The sequence below is a fragment of the Portunus trituberculatus genome, chromosome 17, assembly GCF_017591435.1.
Source record: "Portunus trituberculatus isolate SZX2019 chromosome 17, ASM1759143v1, whole genome shotgun sequence".
Classification (NCBI taxonomy): domain Eukaryota; kingdom Metazoa; phylum Arthropoda; class Malacostraca; order Decapoda; family Portunidae; genus Portunus; species Portunus trituberculatus.
The window spans coordinates 10489220-10509219 of record NC_059271.1 but is presented as its reverse complement, the minus strand read 5'-3'; the positions used below and the strand labels follow the sequence as shown (position 1 = coordinate 10509219).

General features: G+C 41.8%; 1 protein-coding gene across 1 annotated transcript in view; it reads right to left on the bottom strand.

Annotated features, from left to right (window-relative positions):
- The window catches only part of LOC123505059 (agrin-like), a 336722-nt gene that overhangs the window by 8193 nt on the left and 308529 nt on the right, over nucleotides 1-20000 (bottom strand). Inside the window, 7 exon segments of the mRNA XM_045256087.1 lie at nucleotides 315-565; nucleotides 4394-4558; nucleotides 11255-11501; nucleotides 15440-15547; nucleotides 15972-16125; nucleotides 16649-16827; nucleotides 16830-16849. Coding sequence (XP_045112022.1) covers nucleotides 315-565; nucleotides 4394-4558; nucleotides 11255-11501; nucleotides 15440-15547; nucleotides 15972-16125; nucleotides 16649-16827; nucleotides 16830-16849 — 1124 coding nt within the window.

Genomic DNA, 20000 nt, shown 5'->3' with positions numbered 1-20000 from the left:
CTACTGCTATTACTAGTACTACCACTACTACTACTACTACTACTACTACTACTACTACTACTACTACTACTACTACTACTACTACTACTACTCTAACAACTATTATTACTATTACTACTATTACTTTCTTCCTTCTCCTATTTCTACCACCACAAACACCACTACAGCCTCCCCACAGCAAACACCACAACTCCTACCACTGCACTACGACAACACAAACATATCCAACAAAAACAAAATAAAACCGCAAACATAAATAGAAAAAATAGATAAATAAAACACCAACACACACACAAAACTCTCAATCAGCTTACTTTTCTGGCAGAGTTTCCCGGCGAACATGACGGGGCAGCGGCAGGAGAAGTTGCCAAGGGAAGGGACACAGAGGCCGCCGCTGAAGCACGGGTTAGGATGGCAGGGCGGCCCCACGTATAGTCCCACGTCTCGCTGTTCAGTCGCCGCCTCCGTCAGCCTCGGGTATACAACGTCGTTCACTAGGAGTCTCTGCAGAGCGCCGTCCAGCCCCACCAGGATGCCAGACTCACGGTTGACGAGGTACCATAGCCTGAGGAGGTGGAGGAAATCAAAGGAATACAAAGGAAAAACATACAGTCGCAGTTTCCTTAGTGTGAGGAGCAGGATGAAGAATATAAAACAATGCTAAAGAAAAAAAAAATCAAAAACAGTGTCGCGGTTTACTAGGAAGAATACAAAATAATATTATGGAATACAAAGGAAAAATATCGTAACGGTTTCCAAGTACTAAAATTTGAGGAAGTGGAGGAAGAATATAAAGAAATGCAGTAGAATACGAAGTTTACAACATGCTATAGCCAGAGGAAGAGGAGGAATACAAAAGAAAAACAAAGAGCAACTCCATCGCTGTCTGATTTTGAGTTGAAGGCAAAAGGAGGAAGAAAAGTAGGAGATGAGGAGGAAGTACATGATGAGTATCATACGCTTTCAAAATATCACTTTAAATATCTTGTATGAATATAGAAACTGGTTCTCTCTTATTATTTCGCAAGGAGAAAAATAAAATAGTATCGAAAAAGTCTTCTCTGCAACTATCACTTCCTGAAGGAAAATGACGAGAAAAATGGGCATTTGGAATACAAAAAAATACAAAGGAAAGAACAGACAGCAACAGCCCTACTGGCCCTAACGAGGCTGTCTGTGCGCCTATTCTACCGGAACAGATTCTACGAATTAGAGGCTGAAGAACACAAGGGTTCAAGGAAGGAAAACAAGAGGGCATAGGGAGAGAGAAAGTTAAAGATGTGATAGGAAAAGTTGAAAGAAAAATCCTATCTAGTACAGCAACAAAAAAAAATGTATATCTTATGTAAATGCAAAGTATGTTATTGGAGGAAGAGGAAGAGGAGGAGGAGGAGGAGGAGGAGGAGGAGGAGGAGGAGAAAAATTAGGAGAGAAAAAAAGAGGAAGAAGAATGATGAAGAGAATGATGAAGAGAACGACAAAGGACAAGGAATACAAATGATATTCAATCTTCTTTGTTGTTGAGTCACGGTAATGTCGTCTAAAAAGCTGTACACGAGACGCTTTGATCTCAATCACCGTAGATGGCAGCCTCTGATCCCATAAATCAGGTTCCGACCGGAGAAGAGAACACACCGCTGATCCCCGAAGCAGGTGGTTGCTTTGGCCTTAGCACTGTGGTGACGAGTGATAGCAGGTCAGTAGTGTCATTTCGAGTTTTCGTGTTGTTCTGCACCCTCACCTCCTCAAACCTTTAATTGCTATGGTTTCTACTTATCCGAATTAAATGGACTTACATGAATGTGAATGTAACAAGCAAACCATTAGCAATGAATGGCTTAAAGCTCCACTTTCGTAAATCGTTAACGGAACCACAATGTGGACTGTGCATGTGCTTGACCCTTACAAAGACGGTGAATGTTATAGAACAATTTATAGAATTTATAGAATAATTTATCAGCATCTACCTCAATAACATAAAAAAAAAACACTGGCAAACAGTACCGACAAATAACTCGTTCTAACTCATGCTTAGCCTTCGTTCACCAAGAATTATTAACCGCTAAATATTTGTGCTGGATATTCAGGTTTACAAAGAAACGTGAGGAACTAAAGGAGTAAAGAAGTTAATAGTTCTGGGAAGCACATTCGCAAGAGAGGAAAAGGAAAGGAAAAGTCGGTGATGAATGGGGAAATTGACTGCTATGAGGAGGAGATTATTCTGGGAAGGCGCTTTTATACCGAAGAGAGAGAGAGAGAGAGAGAGAGAGAGAGAGAGAGAGAGAGAGAGAGAGAGAGAGAGAGAGAGAGAGAGAGAGAGAGAGAGAGAGAGAGAGAGAGAGAGAGAGAGAGAGAGAGAGAGAGAGAGAGAGAGAGAGAGAGAGAGAGACACGTAACCCCTCAGAGGTCAGAAACACGTGGTCTCCCTTCAAATATTATAAGACACAAGACACCAACAATGCCGGATCTGTGTCTTACCGAACAATATTGCGAGATGAAGGTAAGTCTTTTCCGTCCTGTCCAATTTCTCAACGGGTGAGTTTCATTAAGGAAAGTGAATGAAATATCCACAACTTTTTCTCAAACTGACAGACGAGCTTACCTGAGTGGTGGAGCTATGGAGTTTCTCAAATTAATCATGAATATCTAGTGATCCAATTTTGACGAGCTAAACTGGCGCTGTGGGAGGATTAAGAGGCTATTATTAGCACATCACGCCTGAAGAACACCTGCTCTATTTCTTCATATCGGCGTAGAAAGGCTCAGTGTAATGGTGTTTTGCTCGTGAACTCGTCAACAACTTATTTTTATACTAGTATCTCCGCCCTTAACGATTGACTATTTTTGCTGGAGACAAGACGCCAGCACTTACAAAGGAATAATGGCAAATCAGTTTTTTCCTAATGGTGAAAATCCCAGTGATAACCTTCTGACTACACAATGCATCACACACCTCCACCTTATACAATTCTCTTCTTCTGCTACACCGATCATTTATTACAGTAATATTGCACACAATCACTGTAATTCGCTTTGCTTCACTATTTGTTTCGTTGCTTCATTACCTTGTGCTCTGGACTATGGGTCTAATAGTTGTACCATAGACTGAGTCATATGGCAAAGTATTTAAATACTGGCCACTCTTAACTACTCCGCTGTTGTTTCTCGCCGAGTAAAGTCTTATGTCGTGGTTCCAGTGACTTTTTTTTTTCAGCTCATATCATCTATCAAGAAAGACATTATCACTAGTCCGTTTTCTAAAGGTTTTCTTTGTTGCTTTTGGCTAAAGCTCGTCTTACAAAAAATGTCTTCTATCTACAAACAATATATCGAAGAAATAATACAGTTACTTTAATCAACTAGCTTTGCCCTTCAAGATAACCTCTGATAATAAACATATAAAATGATAACTTTTACCTTACTTTTAAACATATTGCAATAACCAAGAAAATAAATAAATAAAACAAATAAAAGTTTCGGCCTGGCTTGATAGCAGAGCAACGTCGAAATCCAGTACACACACACATTGTATTTTTTCTTTATCTTTATTTACAACATTTCACAATTCTTTTTCCCCACATGCAGATTTCCAGTTTTCTCTTTTTCTTCTTTTTTACATTTATTCTTTATATTTTCCACACTGAAGAACTTGCCACTTGCTTCCGGAAGAAAAAAATAAATAAATAAGAATTCTACAGGTCCACATATTCATTTTTCTCTGCAGTTACAATGTTGTTCCTGTCGTGACATTATCCCCTTCAAAGGCTGCCACGACTGTCATCATTACTGCCTTGTCTGCTTCAGTCTTTTCGTAAGCGAACATAAGTATTAATAACATGGATAGTATTATTATTATTATTATTATTATTATTATTATTATTATTATTATTATTATTAGTAGTAGTAGTAGTAGTAGTAGGGGTAGTGGTGATAGGAGTAGTAGTAGTAATGGTGGCAACAACAACCATAACAATCCAACAGCAATAATAATTGCAATAATGATGATGATGATGCTAATAATAATAATAATAATAATAATAATAATAATATTATTATTATTATTATTATTATTATTATTATTATTATTATTATTATTTTTATTATCATTATCATTATTATTATTATAACAACAATGGTAACGTTATGAATAATAATACTAATAATGATAAAACAATCATAATAATAATAATAATAGTAATAATAATAATAATAATAATAATAATAATAATAATAATAATAATAATAATAAAAATAAAAATCAGTGATAAAGACCATTAAGTCAGAAGAGAGAGAGAGAGAGAGAGAGAGAGAGAGAGAGAGAGAGAGAGAGAGAGAGAGAGAGAGAGAGAGAGAGAGAGAGAGAGAGAGAGAGAGAATAACAGATGTAACTCACTTAAAGCCGCCCAGGTAGACAGGAGTGTTGAGGTGGAGAACTTGTGGAGGGCCAGGTGTGGAAGCGGTGACGGGGGGCTCCTCGTTAACCTGGAGAGTGGCACGCCCGCCCTCCCACGTGGCCTTGACTCGGTACCACGCCTCCAGCCGTAACGCCGCCGCCGTACTGAGAGAGAAATGAAATGTAAAGGCGACACTGTAGTGAGAGAGGATCAAGAAGAGTGTCGCTGTCATAGTAAGGTTTTTCTTTTGTTTATATCTCTTTCACTACCACACAATTTTTCCCTCAATTATATGCACAGATTTTTATACATTTCTATACTGCAGTCCATTAGTGATTAATCGTCTATCTTAAGCTGGGATAGTGCGAGGAAATCAGGGAGAGGAACTAGGTAACTTTTCTCATACAGGGACTGCCACGTGTAGGCCTGACAGCTTCTTGTAGATTCCCTCTTTCCTTGTGTTCTTATATGTTCTTATGAGTTTCAGCATGGAAAGATTTCAGTGTTTATCCTTTTCACTCTTATGCAGCTTCAGTTTTTTATATTTTTGCACTGCAGTCTTTTGTAGTGTTGTGCAGCTTATAAAAAGGAATATTAAGAACAAATCGTGACGGGTATTGAGGGCACTGAATATTTCCATAAAAGTAGGTTTTAGTCTTTATTCCTTTCACTGGTTAGATAATTTTCCTTCAGTGATCTACAATTGTTAGTTTTTTTTTGTGTGTGTGTGCTACAATATTTTACTGTGCAGCTTAGAAAAGGGGTGGGGGTATAGAGAAAAAACGAGAATTATGTTGAGCGTAATTTAGTATCACGATGAAAGGAAATTCTAGTATTTATTTTTTCACTAGTTAGTTGGGTTTTTTTTTCATATAAATATCGAACACTTTTTTAAGCATTTTGTACAGTAGTCCTTTATAGAGTTCAGCAACTTAAAGAAAGAGAAAATTAACCGATTGTTCTCTTTATCATCCGTGTGCATGCAAATATATACGTTTATATTTTTTTTTCCATTTTTACTGTGAACACGACCTTTTGTCATAAATTATTATAGTGTTATGCAGCTTAAATTACAAAAAAAAAAAAAAAAATACTGTGTTCATGTAAACTTTTTCCTACAGTGCGCGATATATCAAGATAATAGCAGACAAGAGAGTTACAGTGAAGGTTAGACAAAAAGAAAAAAAAATCGAATAGGCTCCAAGGAAGAAACAAAACAGGAAGACAAGAGTGAGAGGGAAAACCTGCACGAAATTAAAAAAAAAGAAAAGACAACGGATAATAAATGAAAAAAAGGCTAAGAAAAAAAAGACACTAAATGAAAGAGAATAACCAAAACGGATAAGAAAAAAGCATAAAGAACGCAAGTACAAAGAAATTTAAACGTCGGAAGAGAGTTAAATAAAGAGAAATAAAATCCCAAACAAGGATAAAGCAACGATAAATAAGCGAGCAGGAAAAGAGAAAACTTGGGAATTACAGTAAAAATTAGAATGCAGATAAGAAACGAAGACAATAAACTTTAAATGAAAAAATGCAAAGAATTAAAGTCTGGTTAAGGAGAGAGAGAGAGAGAGAGAGAGAGAGAGAGAGAGAGAGAGAGATAACGAGACCTTGGTCATAGGGCTTATGAAGGAAAATTAATAAGGTGAAGATGATACACTGACATCTCTTGAAAAAAAGGAGGAAAAAAACTGAACTAAACTACGAGGGGAAAAATTATTGGTGGAAAAAAAGAGGTAGGAAATTTGGAGGCGCCGCGGAACTTCACCATAACAAGGGACAGAGTGTGATGACTGAAAACACGCACACACGCACACACGCACACACACACACACACACACACACACACACACACACACACACACACACACACACACACACACACACACACACACACTGTTCTCATGCCCTTCCAGCAGACACCACAAACAGACAAACACAAGGACAGACATGCAACTCTTTTCATTCACGAACACGAGAAAAAGAAACAGGAAAGAAAAATAAATACACGTTCTCTAGTCTGACTTCCTCCTCCTCACCACACACGCACACACACACACACACACACACACACACACACACACACACACACACACACACACACACACACACAAGCATACAAACACTCAATTGACAGTCGTCTTCATGCAATAACCTGGTCCAATGTTCATGATCCCCACATCTCTCTCTCTCTCTCTCTCTCTCTCTCTCTCTCTCTCTCTCTCTCTCTCTCTCTCTCACGTTTGCACTTCCTTTCCTCCTCTTCCTCCGTTTTCCTTCATTTACCGCTCCCCCTCTTCCTCCTCCTCCTCGTCCTGTGCGTGGAGGTGACGAGACATGAGCGAACACGTTACCCGGAAGGAATGTTGACTTACTTTCTCATCGAGTCTCTCTTCATCATACCGAGTGTTTAATTCCACGTCTCCTTGAGCTTCTTGGATTATGTTTTTGAGCTCCCTCGTGCTGTCGCGGCCCATTCCGAGGCCTTGTCTTGCCTTCCTTTTATCGTGGCGAGAAAGTTGAGAGTGCCGTGAGAATAGCAAGTTTACATGCTCGATATTAGGTGAGATGGCGAAGGTGGAGAAGGAGGGGAGGGGAGGGAAGGTGGGAGAGGACAGGAAGGAAAGGAAGCGAAGGGAAGGTAAAATGAAAAAAAAAAAAAAACACTGGAAGGGTAGGAACGGAAGGGAAAAGAAAGAAAAAGAAGGGAATGGAATGTGAAAAAGAAAAGGGAAGGATGGGAAGAGTAAGGGATAGAAGAGAAGGAAATGGAAAGGGAGCGAAATGCATGGGAGGGGAGGAAAGGGAAGGAAGTAGGATATAATATATAATACAGGTAAAATATAATGACAGGAGGGGGGGAAAGAGCTCGAAAATGGCGAATGAAAGAAGTAACAATTATGAAAATGAGTAAAAAATAGGAAAAACTAAATTAAGACATAAAACGAAGAAAAGGTAGAGAAGGAACGAAGGAAGGAAGGGAAAAATATTTATTTAAAGAAAATAAGAAAAAAATGGCAATACATGAAATCAAAAAGTATATAAGAATAAAATGTAATAATCATGAAAAAAAGATTAACTGTTCAAAAAAGGAAGATGAATTGGTAAAATGTAAAAAAAAAGTAATAGACAGAATTGTAAGACTGAGAGAAGACAGGAAGACAGGCTAAGGACGTAGTAGTGTTTAAGAAGGAAATAACAAGAACTAAGAACAATGGTGGAAAATAGGGAAAATTAAGATGAGAGAAAGGTCATACTATATAGAAAATAGGTGGAAAAAGTCGATGTTAAGTGAAGTAAAGATATGTAATGGTGGAAAAAAAAGGAGAATTAGATATGAAAGAAGAATGAAATGATGAAAAAGGGATGAGGAAGAAGGAAAAAAAATAGTAAGACATGAACAAACATAACAAAAAAAATAAATAAATAAATATCAGGAAGAGGCAAAAAAAAAAAAAAAAAAATGATTGGAAAGAAGCAAAATGGTGAAAAAATCAATAACACGTTGGATAACATGATAAAGTGAAACAAGCAAGGTAATGACAAATATGCTATTTTTAAACATGGTCATATGTGAGTCTCATCTTCAGTTCTGTTTCCGATTTTCTTTCTTCCCCTTTTCGCTTCTTAATCATGTAATTTTCTTCTCTTTATCTTCCTTCATCTTTTCACCTATTATCTTTTCATCTTTTGTGTAAGGTATAATCTAAGTTTTATCAATTTTCCATTTTTCTTCATCAGCTCATCTAATCATTTCCTCCTCCTCCTCCTCCTCTTCTTCCTTCTCCTGCTCCTCCTCTTCTTCCTCCTCCTTTATCTCCTATCTCATCTATCTATTACTCATTTCCATCCTCTGATCTCTCATTTCCTTCCACACTTTGATCCCTTTCACCTTTCCTCTCCTTCGCTTCAATATTAATACTTTTCCTTATACCGCGTCCTAAGATCTATTTTTTTTTCCTTCGTTCATCGCTTCACTGCTTCCTTCCGGCCCACTTCTCCTCATCTCCATCACTAATTCGTTAACACTGTAATATATATTCATTATTATATAGCGTAACATTGTCTCACGAATATTAATTGCTAACACCAAAGTGCAACCAAATTATCCTCTCTCTCTCTCTCTCTCTCTCTCACACACACACACACACACACATACACACTCAGCTCACCAGCAAATCCTAACACACTGCAAGGGACGAAATTGCTTAGTTCAGGTAATACCGTGTCACGCCGCCACCACACACACACACACACACACACACACACACACACACACACACACACACACACACACACACACACACACTACGCACACGCACACACATTAGCCGAGGAACATAAGCTTAGGTGTGACTTACGCTCACGAGCAAAATGAGCGTGTTCCCTTTGATGCCCCGCAGGTTGCCCCCGTCACGCTTGCCTCGCCACCTTATCACTTCGGCAAACTCGTAAATTGTACTCATAACGATAAAGATACTGTTAGGAAAAGAGAGAGAGAGAGAGAGAGAGAGAGAGAGAGAGAGAGAGAGAGAGAGAGAGAGAGAGAGAGAGAGAGGAAAAAACTGCCGCATGCTGCTTTTTTTTCTATCCAAAGCAGTTTTTCTTGCCTTAGTATGATTATTCTGACTGCATGAATATATTTTTTGTGTAAATTTTATGCATTGCAGCTCGTAAATCGTACGGCTTTAGCTAAAGGAAAATGGCTATAAGGAGTGCGAACCGTTTCTAAAAAAAAAAGTGGTGTTAAGTAGATGTATATATTATGCAAATTCTAATTCTATGTATAGATTCCACGTGCAGAAGGTATAAAAAACACTAGACTAAAACCTAAACAATCCTCACCTCCCCATGCAACGCAATAACGAAATTCTCTTAAAGTTTACGTAAAATTAAGCAATAATGTGCCGCTCTGAGCGACTCCCGGCACCAGGCAGTCACCGTGAGAGAGAGAGAGAGAGAGAGAGAGAGAGAGAGAGAGAGAGAGAGAGAGAGAGAGAGAGAGAGAGAGACGCACACCCGGAGCAACACTCCATCGCCATACTCCGTCAAGCCTCTCACCTCCGAACACTTGGTAGCATCATTGGGAGAAACTTTCTACGTGTGGCAACTACACGTCTCAGAAGGAACTTTCAGAAGCATGGCATCATCTTCGTCTCCCTGTGGCACCTCACAAGATTCTTCCTCTTCCTCCTTCTCCGCCTCCTCCTCCTCCTCCTCCTCCTCCTCCTCCTCCTCCTCCTCCTCCTCCTGCTGCTGCTCTTAACTCAAGCTGCAAGAGTGAGCAAGCCCATGGTGGTGTTTGTTGTTAATTACTGTTTCTCTAATGCCAACACATCTCCGCGCGTGGCAGGCACTCCGCTCAACCGAAATCACGTTTATTCTCTGCAGGAACACACAAATCGCATGAACATAGACACAAACACCGACCAGATTCCCCACTCAGCCACACACACAGACACACACACCCACACAATCAGGAATCATGAAGCTTCCAGTGTGCTTCCCTCTCGTTCTCGACCGCGACATGATTAAACGGAGCAACAAATCCTCTTCCTCGGTCGCCAGCCAGGAAATGAACCACGATATTAGACGCGAGCCAAACATCCTGCGCGGCTTAACAATGTGTCGCTTGAAATATTAGCACACGTACGATGCCGCTGTAACTTGACTTTGCTGAGCGAGCGAGCGAGCTAGAGAGAGAGAGAGAGAGAGAGAGAGAGAGAGAGAGAGAGAGAGAGAGAGAGAGAGAGAGAGAGACGTGTATTCCTGCCTGTGCCATTCTCTGGGTAAGATATACAACAATAAGCAGAGGATGGAGGTAGGAAATGGGATTGAGAGCACTGGAGGAGGGGGAGGAGGAGGAGGAGGAGGAGGAGGAGGAGGAGGAGGAGGAGGAGGAGGAGGAGGAGGAGGAGGAGAGAAGGGGAAGGAAGAGGAGGAGGAGGAGAAGGGGAGGAGGAGGGAGAGGTGGAAGGGAGGGAGGGAGGGAGGGCAACGAAGACTATTTCTCAAACCGGAGCGCAAAACGAGAGAGGAAACAACGCGAGTGGTTCTCTTGATGACCAACTCACTATATAGAAAGTTGACTACCTCCACAAGAGAAAGAGAGAGAGAGAGAGAGAGAGAGAGAGAGAGAGAGAGAGAGAGAGAGAGAGAGAGAGAGAGAGAGAGAGAGAGAGAGAGAGAGAGAGAGAGAGAGAGAGAGAGAGAGAGAGAGAGAGAGAGAGAGAGAGAGAGAGAGAGAGAGAGAGAGAGAGAGAGAGAGAGGATGAAATATTCGATCTACATATGAATTTCGTTGAAGGAGTGAAAGTTTACCTGCCTTTACCTGTTTGAATGAGGCAATTAGTTGATGTTTACGTATGATATGACTCCTCTTCCCTCCCTTCCTTCTCTCCATCTTATCCTCCCCTTTCCTCTTCGTTCTCCTTCTCTTCTTGCTTTTGCCCTCACGAGGACGTCAGCGAATGCGGGAAACGACTCAAGAAATTCCCTCCCACTTCTTCGCTAAATAAATACCAACTATGTGTGTGTGTGTGTGTGTGTGTGTGTGTGTGTGCAGGAAGCAAGGCTCATCTCAGTTCTCCGGGGAGCGACGCCTCATTAAACGCTCGTAAATTAGGTTCCTGCATGAGCACACACACACACACACACACACACACACACACACACACACACACACACACACACACACACACACACACACCGACAAACAGAAAGACACACAGGGCAGAAAGACAGACAGAGAGACAGACATATGTATACAGATTCAAATAGAGGTAATACGTAAGACAGACAGAAAGAGAAAGACAAAACACACACACACACACACACACACACACACACACACTCACGTGAGGTTCACCATGCTGGAGCCGGCGTGGAGGCGAAACTGCAAGAAGCCCCCGGCCAAGTTGAGGCTGAGAAAGTCCCCTCGGCGAGCGGGGCCCTGGGCGGCGTAGAGCAGCATGCCGTGAGGAGCGCGAGCCAATACCCACACCTCCAGGCGGATCGCAGTCACCTCGTTGTCCAGACGTGGCAGAGCAAGGTACCCGCTCCCCTTGAGGTCCACCACCGGCCACGCCTCCTCCGTCTCAGAGTCTTGTGGAAGAAGAATTAAGAGGAGTGAAAAGAAGTGTTCGATATTGAAACTGGAAAGAAGAAAAACAGGAAATTCTTGTAATCAGTTTTACTGGAAGAGGAGGAGGAGGAGGAGGAGGAGGAAGAGGGGTGAAAGAGGTGTTGCATATTGAAAGGAGGAGGTGTGAAAGTAAAGATGTCAAATGTGTAAAGATATAAAACGTAAAAGGTATAAATAAAAAAAAAAAGATAGGAACCAATAATTTCTTTGATGACGTCTCTAACATATCAGAATCTTACAGGAGGAGGAAGAGACGTGGAATCAGTACATAGAAACGAAGATAAAAAAAAAGAGAAAGCATTCGTGAATGTATCAAAAGGTGTAAACATAGAAAAATAGTAATTACTTTCTGGGTGATGGCTCCTACTTCACAGAATCTTTTAGGAAAAGATGAAGGAAAGAAATTAATGAAAAAGAACTGTTTGACATTGAAGCAGGAAGAAGGAATGAGGGTAAAGATCGGTAAATATATTAAAGGTGTAAAGGCAGGTAAATATCAGTAATTTCCTTGGTGATGGATATAATGGATTGAATCTCCCTTACATTCACGTGAAATATGCGTGTGGATCCATACATGGACAGAGGAGGGAGAGGGGAGGTGGAGGGACACTGCAGATAGGATAGGGAGGAAGGGAAGGGAAGGCAGGGCAACTAGACTGATAAATTTACTGTCGTTTTTAATTTCCATCGGCTTTTATAGCAGCGAAATATGCAACGTCACCGCGGCATTGGCACACACATTTCGCGTCCTGCCTGCGTGATGTGCCTGGCTCTGATGGCTCGCCGCGCAGGTCACCGTCCACACCTCATCACAACGCGCCAATACCACCGCCATCATTTTTCACCTTATTTTTTATCTTCCATTCCCGGCTATTTATACACATGCGCGTCGGGTCCGCAGTTTATAGGACAGAATAGGACACCACGCGGCAGACAGACGGCCACGCGGACACGTAGGAAAAAACAGGCACGGACAGAGGCGCTGCACACTAATTGCATCATTACTTATAGTTTCCAGCCCCTCCCTCCATCCCTTTCCCGTGGCACAGTTCAGCTCTTCGTCAGTCCCACTCAGCGTCCCAGCTCCCTCAACCCCCTTCCCTCTCTTTCCCGTCCTTCAGAGCTGGTAGTATATTCAAAGCCCGGACTCATGAAATACCTGACAACGGTGAGGGGAAAATATATTTATTTTTAATACTAAATATATTGCAGGGTGAGATAAAAAAAAGGGTGTAAGGGCATGACACAGGAAGCAACGGTACATAAATAACGGATACAAAATGCACGCCAACACATACACACACACACACACACACACACACACACACACACACACAAGCAGGTCAACCATTCTAACTTAACGAACAACGAAAAGTAATACCCCAAAAAGACAGAAACAAAGAAAATTGGGGAGAACAGTTCTGCTGAGGCTGCGACTCCAAACTTGCACACTCAGAGAACTCGTCTCCTCCTCCTCCTCCTCCTCTTCCATTTCTTCCTCCTTCCACTCTTCCCTTTTTTCCTATTTGGACTCTTAGTTCTTCGACCTCTTCCAAAAGTCAATAACGGAGCAGGTCTGTGTGTTCGTCTCTCTCTCTCTCTCTCTCTCTCTCTCTCTCTCTCTGCGTGTCTGTGTGCGTCCTCATCAGCCTTCCTCACTCCCTCTCATCGTCTTCCAATGGCTCAAAATTCCGCAGCATCTGAGGTATGAGTTATGATCGCTTCCTTGCCAAGCTTTTCACACTCCCCCTGTGCAGAGTTGTAGTGCGTGGCAAGACCCGCTGCCTCCTTTCTTAAATGCCCAAGCAATGCAGAGGAGACAGGGGCAGAAATGGGGCAGGCGGGGGAAGAGGGTTGGAAACTACATACAAGGGGGAGGGAGGGCATGAAAAAAAAAAAACTGGAATATGAATGGGAATGGGAATCTCCTCTAGAGGTCCAGACTCCTTCATGACCCATTTTGTTCCAGTGTTTTCCAGACGCTCGCCTCGTTCCAGTTCCAGTTCCCAGGTTCGCTTCTCTCGAGTTGGTGGAAATGCTGGAAATGCACTTCCTCCCAAGGCTGCCAGTGGTGCAGATTTAGGGAGAGCGAGGGGGGAGCACTCTGCCTGCCCTTTAACCTCTCTCTCTCTCTCTCTTGAGGTTCACTTTCTTCCTACCTTTTCTCGTGTGTGTGTGTGTGTGTGTGTGTGTGTGTGTGTGTGTGTGTGTGTGTGTGTGTGTGTGTGTGTGTGTGTGTGTGTGTGTGTGTGTGTGTGTGTGTGTGTGTGTGTGTGTGTGTGTGTGTGTGTGTGTGTGTGTGTGTGTGTGTGTGTGTGTGTGTGTGTGTGTGTGTGTGTGTGTGTGTCATGCGAGAGGGTATTAAAATCACTTCCACCACAGTTCACGTTTCCGGCTGGCAGCGTCGTGGACAGCAAGGCTCATTATCGGCACGGCCAGGTATTTTTGTTCCGGTGGCTGACTCTTGCGGGGCTTTTCTCTTCACTCTGCGAGGTCTGGGTGGCGGCAACGAGACTTCCGGAGAGAGAGAGAGAAAGAGAGGAGAGGAGAGGAGAGGAGAGGAGAGAGAGAGAGAGAGAGAGAGAGAGAGAGAGAGAGAGAGAGAGAGAGAGAGAGAGAGAGAGAGAGAGAGAGAGAGACGCTATACTCCTGATGGAAAACACGGGAGAAGCAGAGAAAGGACAGACGGTTGATGTTTATTGCTATTTGAAGTGTCAGGCGAAGATTCACACGCTACTGATGTGTATGTATTGGTGGACAGAATCGTAATGAAATATACTCGATGCTAAATAGAAAGGAATATTTTAAGTCAGCAAGTACACGATTGACAAGACGGTTTTACAAGAGGTAGGCAACATTACTTTAGTCCACTGGAGAACCAAATGACATTGAAAAAAAAAATAAGTAGAGGAGAATATCAACATACAATCACTATAACGGATTGTCTTCCTAAAGCAGAAAATCACTTTCCTGATTCTTTTTTTTTTGCCCACCGTACACGTGACAGCAAATCAATATATATCACAGTCATTTGCATCACACAAAGGCAATAAAACCATGAAGGGATGGAGTGAAGATGAGGAGAAGGATTATAACGAAGACAAAACGGAGAAACTAACAAAGAGCAGGAGATGGAAGAGGAGGAGGAGGAGGAGGAGGAGGGGGAGGAAAACAAGAGCAGTAGTAACAGGAGAACGCAGTGGTGATGGAAGTTGCAAGATGAACATGGGAGGGAATAAACTGGAAGAAGAAGAAGAAGAAGAAGAAGAAGAAGAAGAAGAAGAAGAAGAAGAAGAAGAAGAAGAAGAAGAAGAAGAAGAAGAAGAAGAAGAAGAAGAAGAAGAAGAAGAAGAAGAAGAAGAAGAAGAAGAAGAAGAAGAAGAAGAAGAAGAAGAAGAAGAAGAAGAGGAGGAGGAGGAGGAGGAGGAGGAGGAGGAGGAGGAGGAGGAGGAGGAGGAGGAGGAGGAGGAGGAGGAGAAGAAGAAGAAGAAGAAGAAGAAGAAGAAGAAGAAGAAGAAGAAGAAGAAGAAGAAGAAGAAGAAGAAGAAGAAGGAGAAGAAGAAGAAGAAGAAAGAAGAAGAAGAAGAAGAAGAAGAAGAAGAAGAAGAAGAAGAAGAAGAAGAAGAAGAAGAAGAAGAAGAAGAAAAAGAAGAAGAAGAAGAAGAAAGAAATATGAAGTGAGGAGAATGAAAATGCGGAAGAAAAAGAAAAAAAAAAGAAGAAAATGGGTGAAAATGAGATAACTTAATTGCCTGAACTCGATTTATATGACAAGGATAAAATGGCATGTGTGTGTGTGTGTGTGTGTGTGTGTGTGTGTGTGTGTGTGTGTGTGTGTGTGTGTGTGTGTGTGTGTGTGTGTGTGTGTGTGTGTGTGTGAGCAGTGGGACCAACTAACCGGGGACGCAGTGTAGAGTAGTGGTGGTGGAGACGCTCTGGCAGGTGGTCCCGGGAGGGCACTGCAGGCGGCGGCAACCTGCACTCACCTCCACCTCACACCTGTGACCTGGGGGGAGAGAAGGGAAGGGAAGGGCAAGTGAACAGGTGGGCAGGTGAAGGTGTGGTAGTGGTGGTGGTAGGGGGTAGAGGAGATGAGGGGGACAGAGGGGCGGACAAACCATGCACTTGTACCAATATTGTCTCCTTTCTCTCTCTCTCTCTCTCTCTCTCTCTCTCTCTCTCTCTGGCGCTGAAAAGATATATGAAAAAATAGAGGATATGACGCTCCCATAAAAAAACAGGAAACGGGATTTTTAAAAGAACAAAAGCCAATTTCGTTCTCGAGATGGTCTAATACTCCGCTCTTGAGGCCGTTTAGGGACCAGGAAGGTGAGGCTCAAAGGAGGGAAAACACACACACACACACACACACACACACACACACACACACACACACACACACACACACAGACACACACACACACACGTACCTGTGTGTGTTTTGAGACAGGAGCAGGTGAAGCCCGGGGCAAGGACGTGCGGGCGGCATGACCCTCCGTTGAGACAGGGATGGGCGGCGCAGGGAGATGGGCGGCACTCACTCACGTTGTGGGCGTGACTGACACTGCCGGAGCGACCCCACACCTGAGGGCACACGCCTCTCTTTAAGCTCTGGCACGTCAGTTTATTAATAGACGATACACTGTACACACTCCACCACTGCAACAACAACTGGAGGGAGGCGGGGGTGAGGGATGAGGGTGAGCACCTGATGTTTACCAGGCAAGTCACCTAGATCTGCCTGCTAATTAGGGGCTCATGGGAGAATGTCAGACTCATTCCTGCCGCCCGTCCCTGACCAGGCTCTCTCTGTCTCTCTCTCTCTCTCTCTCTCTTTCTCACTAATTCATTGACCACTGTTACATGTATTGATGACATTACAATCCAAACATGATACACACAAAAAACCACAAAATACTCAGTAAAGCGCAAACTGAAATGCATCAAACAATATCACAGTCCGTAATAAAACACACCTTTAGACAATTAAAAGTATCACACACACACACACACACACACACACACACACACACGCGTACGCACACACACACACACACACACACACACACACACACACACACACACACACACACACACACACACTCACCAGGTCGAGGTCGTGCTGGCCCAGTTTTAGCCTGTGGACGCAGCCGAAGAGGCCTCTGGTCACACCGAGGTTCTCCACTACCCGTGAGGTGGAGCTCGGTACACCGCCCACGTATAGCGGCGCGTTGATGTCCAAGCTGTGGTGGAGACCTTTGGAGCTTCCCGACACTGCCTCCCCACGCCCACCTGCAGGAGCGCGTCCCTGGGGGTGTGGGAGGTAGAGGCGGTCACCCAGGGTCTGAAGGTTACACGGCGTTTCGCTTTTGCAACAGTTTCATAGTTTGCCACGACTGACTGACTGGCCGCTTGTTTCTCTTGTTTTATCCTGTGTGTTGTCGATTTAATATATTTATATTTTTTTCTAGGCCAGGCTTGGTTCAATTCATTTCAGGTTCAGTCTCGCTTTCGGCGCAGCCTTGAATTCAGTTTTTTCATGTTCTTTCTTTTTGTCCTTTTTTTTTTATGTGAATTGGTCGTTTTTTGTCTCACTTTGGAAAACATTTTTGTGTTTAAAGGTTCTTTTGCCATTTTTTTCGTGACAGTGTGTTGTAGAAACGTTTTAGTCTCTCTCTCTCTCTCTCTCTCTCTCTCTCTCTCTCTCTCTCTCTCTCTCTCTCTCTGTGTCAATGTGTGTGTGTGTGTGTGTGTGTGTGTGTGTGTGTGTGTGTGTGTGTGTGTGTGTGTGTGTGTTTCACTGTTTGATCTGCTGCAGTCTCTGACGAGACAGCCAGACGTTACCCTACGGAGCGAGCTCAGAGCTCATTATTTCTGATCTTTAGATAGGCCTGAGACCAGGCACACACCACACACCGGGACAACAAGGTCACAACTTCTCGATTTACATCCCGTACCTACTCACTGCTAGGTGAACAGGGGCTACACGTGAAAGGAGACACACCCAAATATCTCCACCCGGCCGGGGAATCGAATCCCGGTCCTTTGGCTTATGAAACCAGCGCTCTAACCACTGAGCTACCGGGTGTGTGTGTGTGTGTGTGTGTGTGTGTGTGTGTGTGTGTGTGTGTGTGTGTGAGGGTGACAAGTACCTCTAAATTTTAATATGGCGGAACTAATGCCTGCGCGAGCACTTTCCTTGGCACACAGACATCAGCAAACACACCGCTCAAGAGGCAGCGTGGGGGCTGTTTTTAACCTGAGCTAAAGGGGACAGGCCTCGAGGTTCTGCCTGGCCATCACCCGCCCCACACTTCTGCATCGTCCGTGGCCCTTTAGTGAACTGTCACCCTCAGCATCTCTAACTACTCTTGTTTACTTGTTCTACTGCCACTGTTATCAATGTTATCGCCATCACCATCACTACTGCCTTCACTGCTACTGTAACTACCACCATCCTTATTTTGTGTATCTTCATCTTCTTTGTTTTCGTTTAAATTTCCTTCTGTTTCTACTACTGCTGCTGCAAGTACTTGCAACATTACCACTACTGCTGCTGCTATTAATCGTATCATTTACACTACTGCTACTGTTGCTGCTATTACTACTACTGCTACTATTACTACTGCTACTCCTACTACTACTACTACTACTACTACTACTACTACTTATGTTGCTGGTTTGAAATGCATAATAATATTAACGATGATGCAGAAAATAATAATGATAAATGAAGAATAGTAATAATAGTAATAATGATAATGATGATACTGATAAATATAGTAACAATACTTACTACTAATAATAACAATGATAACAATAAATATAACAACAATAATAATAATAACAATAATAATAATAATAATGATAATAACAATAATAATAACAATAATAATAACAATAATGATAAAGACAAATAATAATATATAACAACAAAAATAACAATAATGATAATAATAATAATAATAATAATAATAATAATAATAATAATAATAATGATAATAATAATAATAAAAAGAAATAATAATAGTAATAATAACAATAATAATTATAATGATAATAATAATAATAATAATAATAATAATAATAATAATAATAATAATAATAAAATGAAAATAAAAGCAATGATAATAATGATAATAATAATAATAACAATAATAATAATAATAATAATAATAATAATAATAATAATAATAATGAATAATAATAATAATAATAATAAAAATAATAATATTGATAATTATAATGATAATGAAAAAATAATAGATAACAACAACAACAATAACAACAATAATAATAACAATAATAATAATAATAATAAAAAAATAATAATAATAATAATAATAATAATAATAATAATAATAATAATAATAATAATAATAATAATAATAAGAACACCCAAATTTAACAAAAAACAACAATAACAGCAGTGCTATTCACCACACAAGCTGCAAGTGACGCCTTCGCAGTGAGCAGTGAAGGCAGGCCGCCGGAAGTGACGCGGGGGATACAGGGCGAGCACGAGGTGAAGTGGAACCAATCAGCGCTGGCCGGCATGCAATGGACGGTGCGACAGTTATGTCCAGATAAAGTCAGCTCAGCACTAACCGCCGTGACACAGAGCCATTCCTCCACACTGACGCTGCAGCCATTTTACTTTCCCTTGATGAGTGATTTGTATATGTGTGTGAATTTAATCTTTCTAACCATTACTCTTCTTCCTCCATCCGTCTATTACGATCTAAGAATCAATCTGTTGATTTTTCCACATCGGCTAGGCGGGAATTGTCCTAGTGTGATGTTGGCCGCGGCGACTCTCCTGCACAGAGGTATCACCACACCACCGGAGGCTTTGTCCCGTGACTAGGAACGAATGTGGAACACTTTTCATATTGATTAGAAGGACCCTGATGCTTATGATAATGCTGAGGAATTGATCTAATATCAGAATCTCTTTGTGTAGACCTATGCGATGTTGATGTAGCGAAGTTTTTAATAGTTTTAAAGCATTGGTAAAACACAATTCATAATTGATCTCGACTTTAAAATATGCTCTATAGATAAATTTACCTCATTTATTTATTTATCTCTTTCTTGCGCTGACAACATAATTTGTGGTGATGAGAAAACCGAAACCACGTACTCCTTTGCTTTAGCCAAAACAACACGCCCTTGTTCCGAAGCGAGATTCAGTTGAGTTATTGTGTCTTTAGTCTGTGTTTTGCTCTTAGGTTCTTAGCCACAAACAAAAAAAAAAAAAAAGATGACATGTGAACACCGACGCTGAGGGAAGATGGGTGCTAACGAGGACGAGAATGGAAGGAAGCAGTTAGGGTTTTAAAACAGACTTTGCAGAAGAGAGAGAGAGAGAGAGAGAGAGAGAGAGAGAGAGAGAGAGAGAGAGAGAGAGAGAGAGAGAGAGAGAGATGAACAAAAGGAAAGACAGAAGAAGAGGTGCA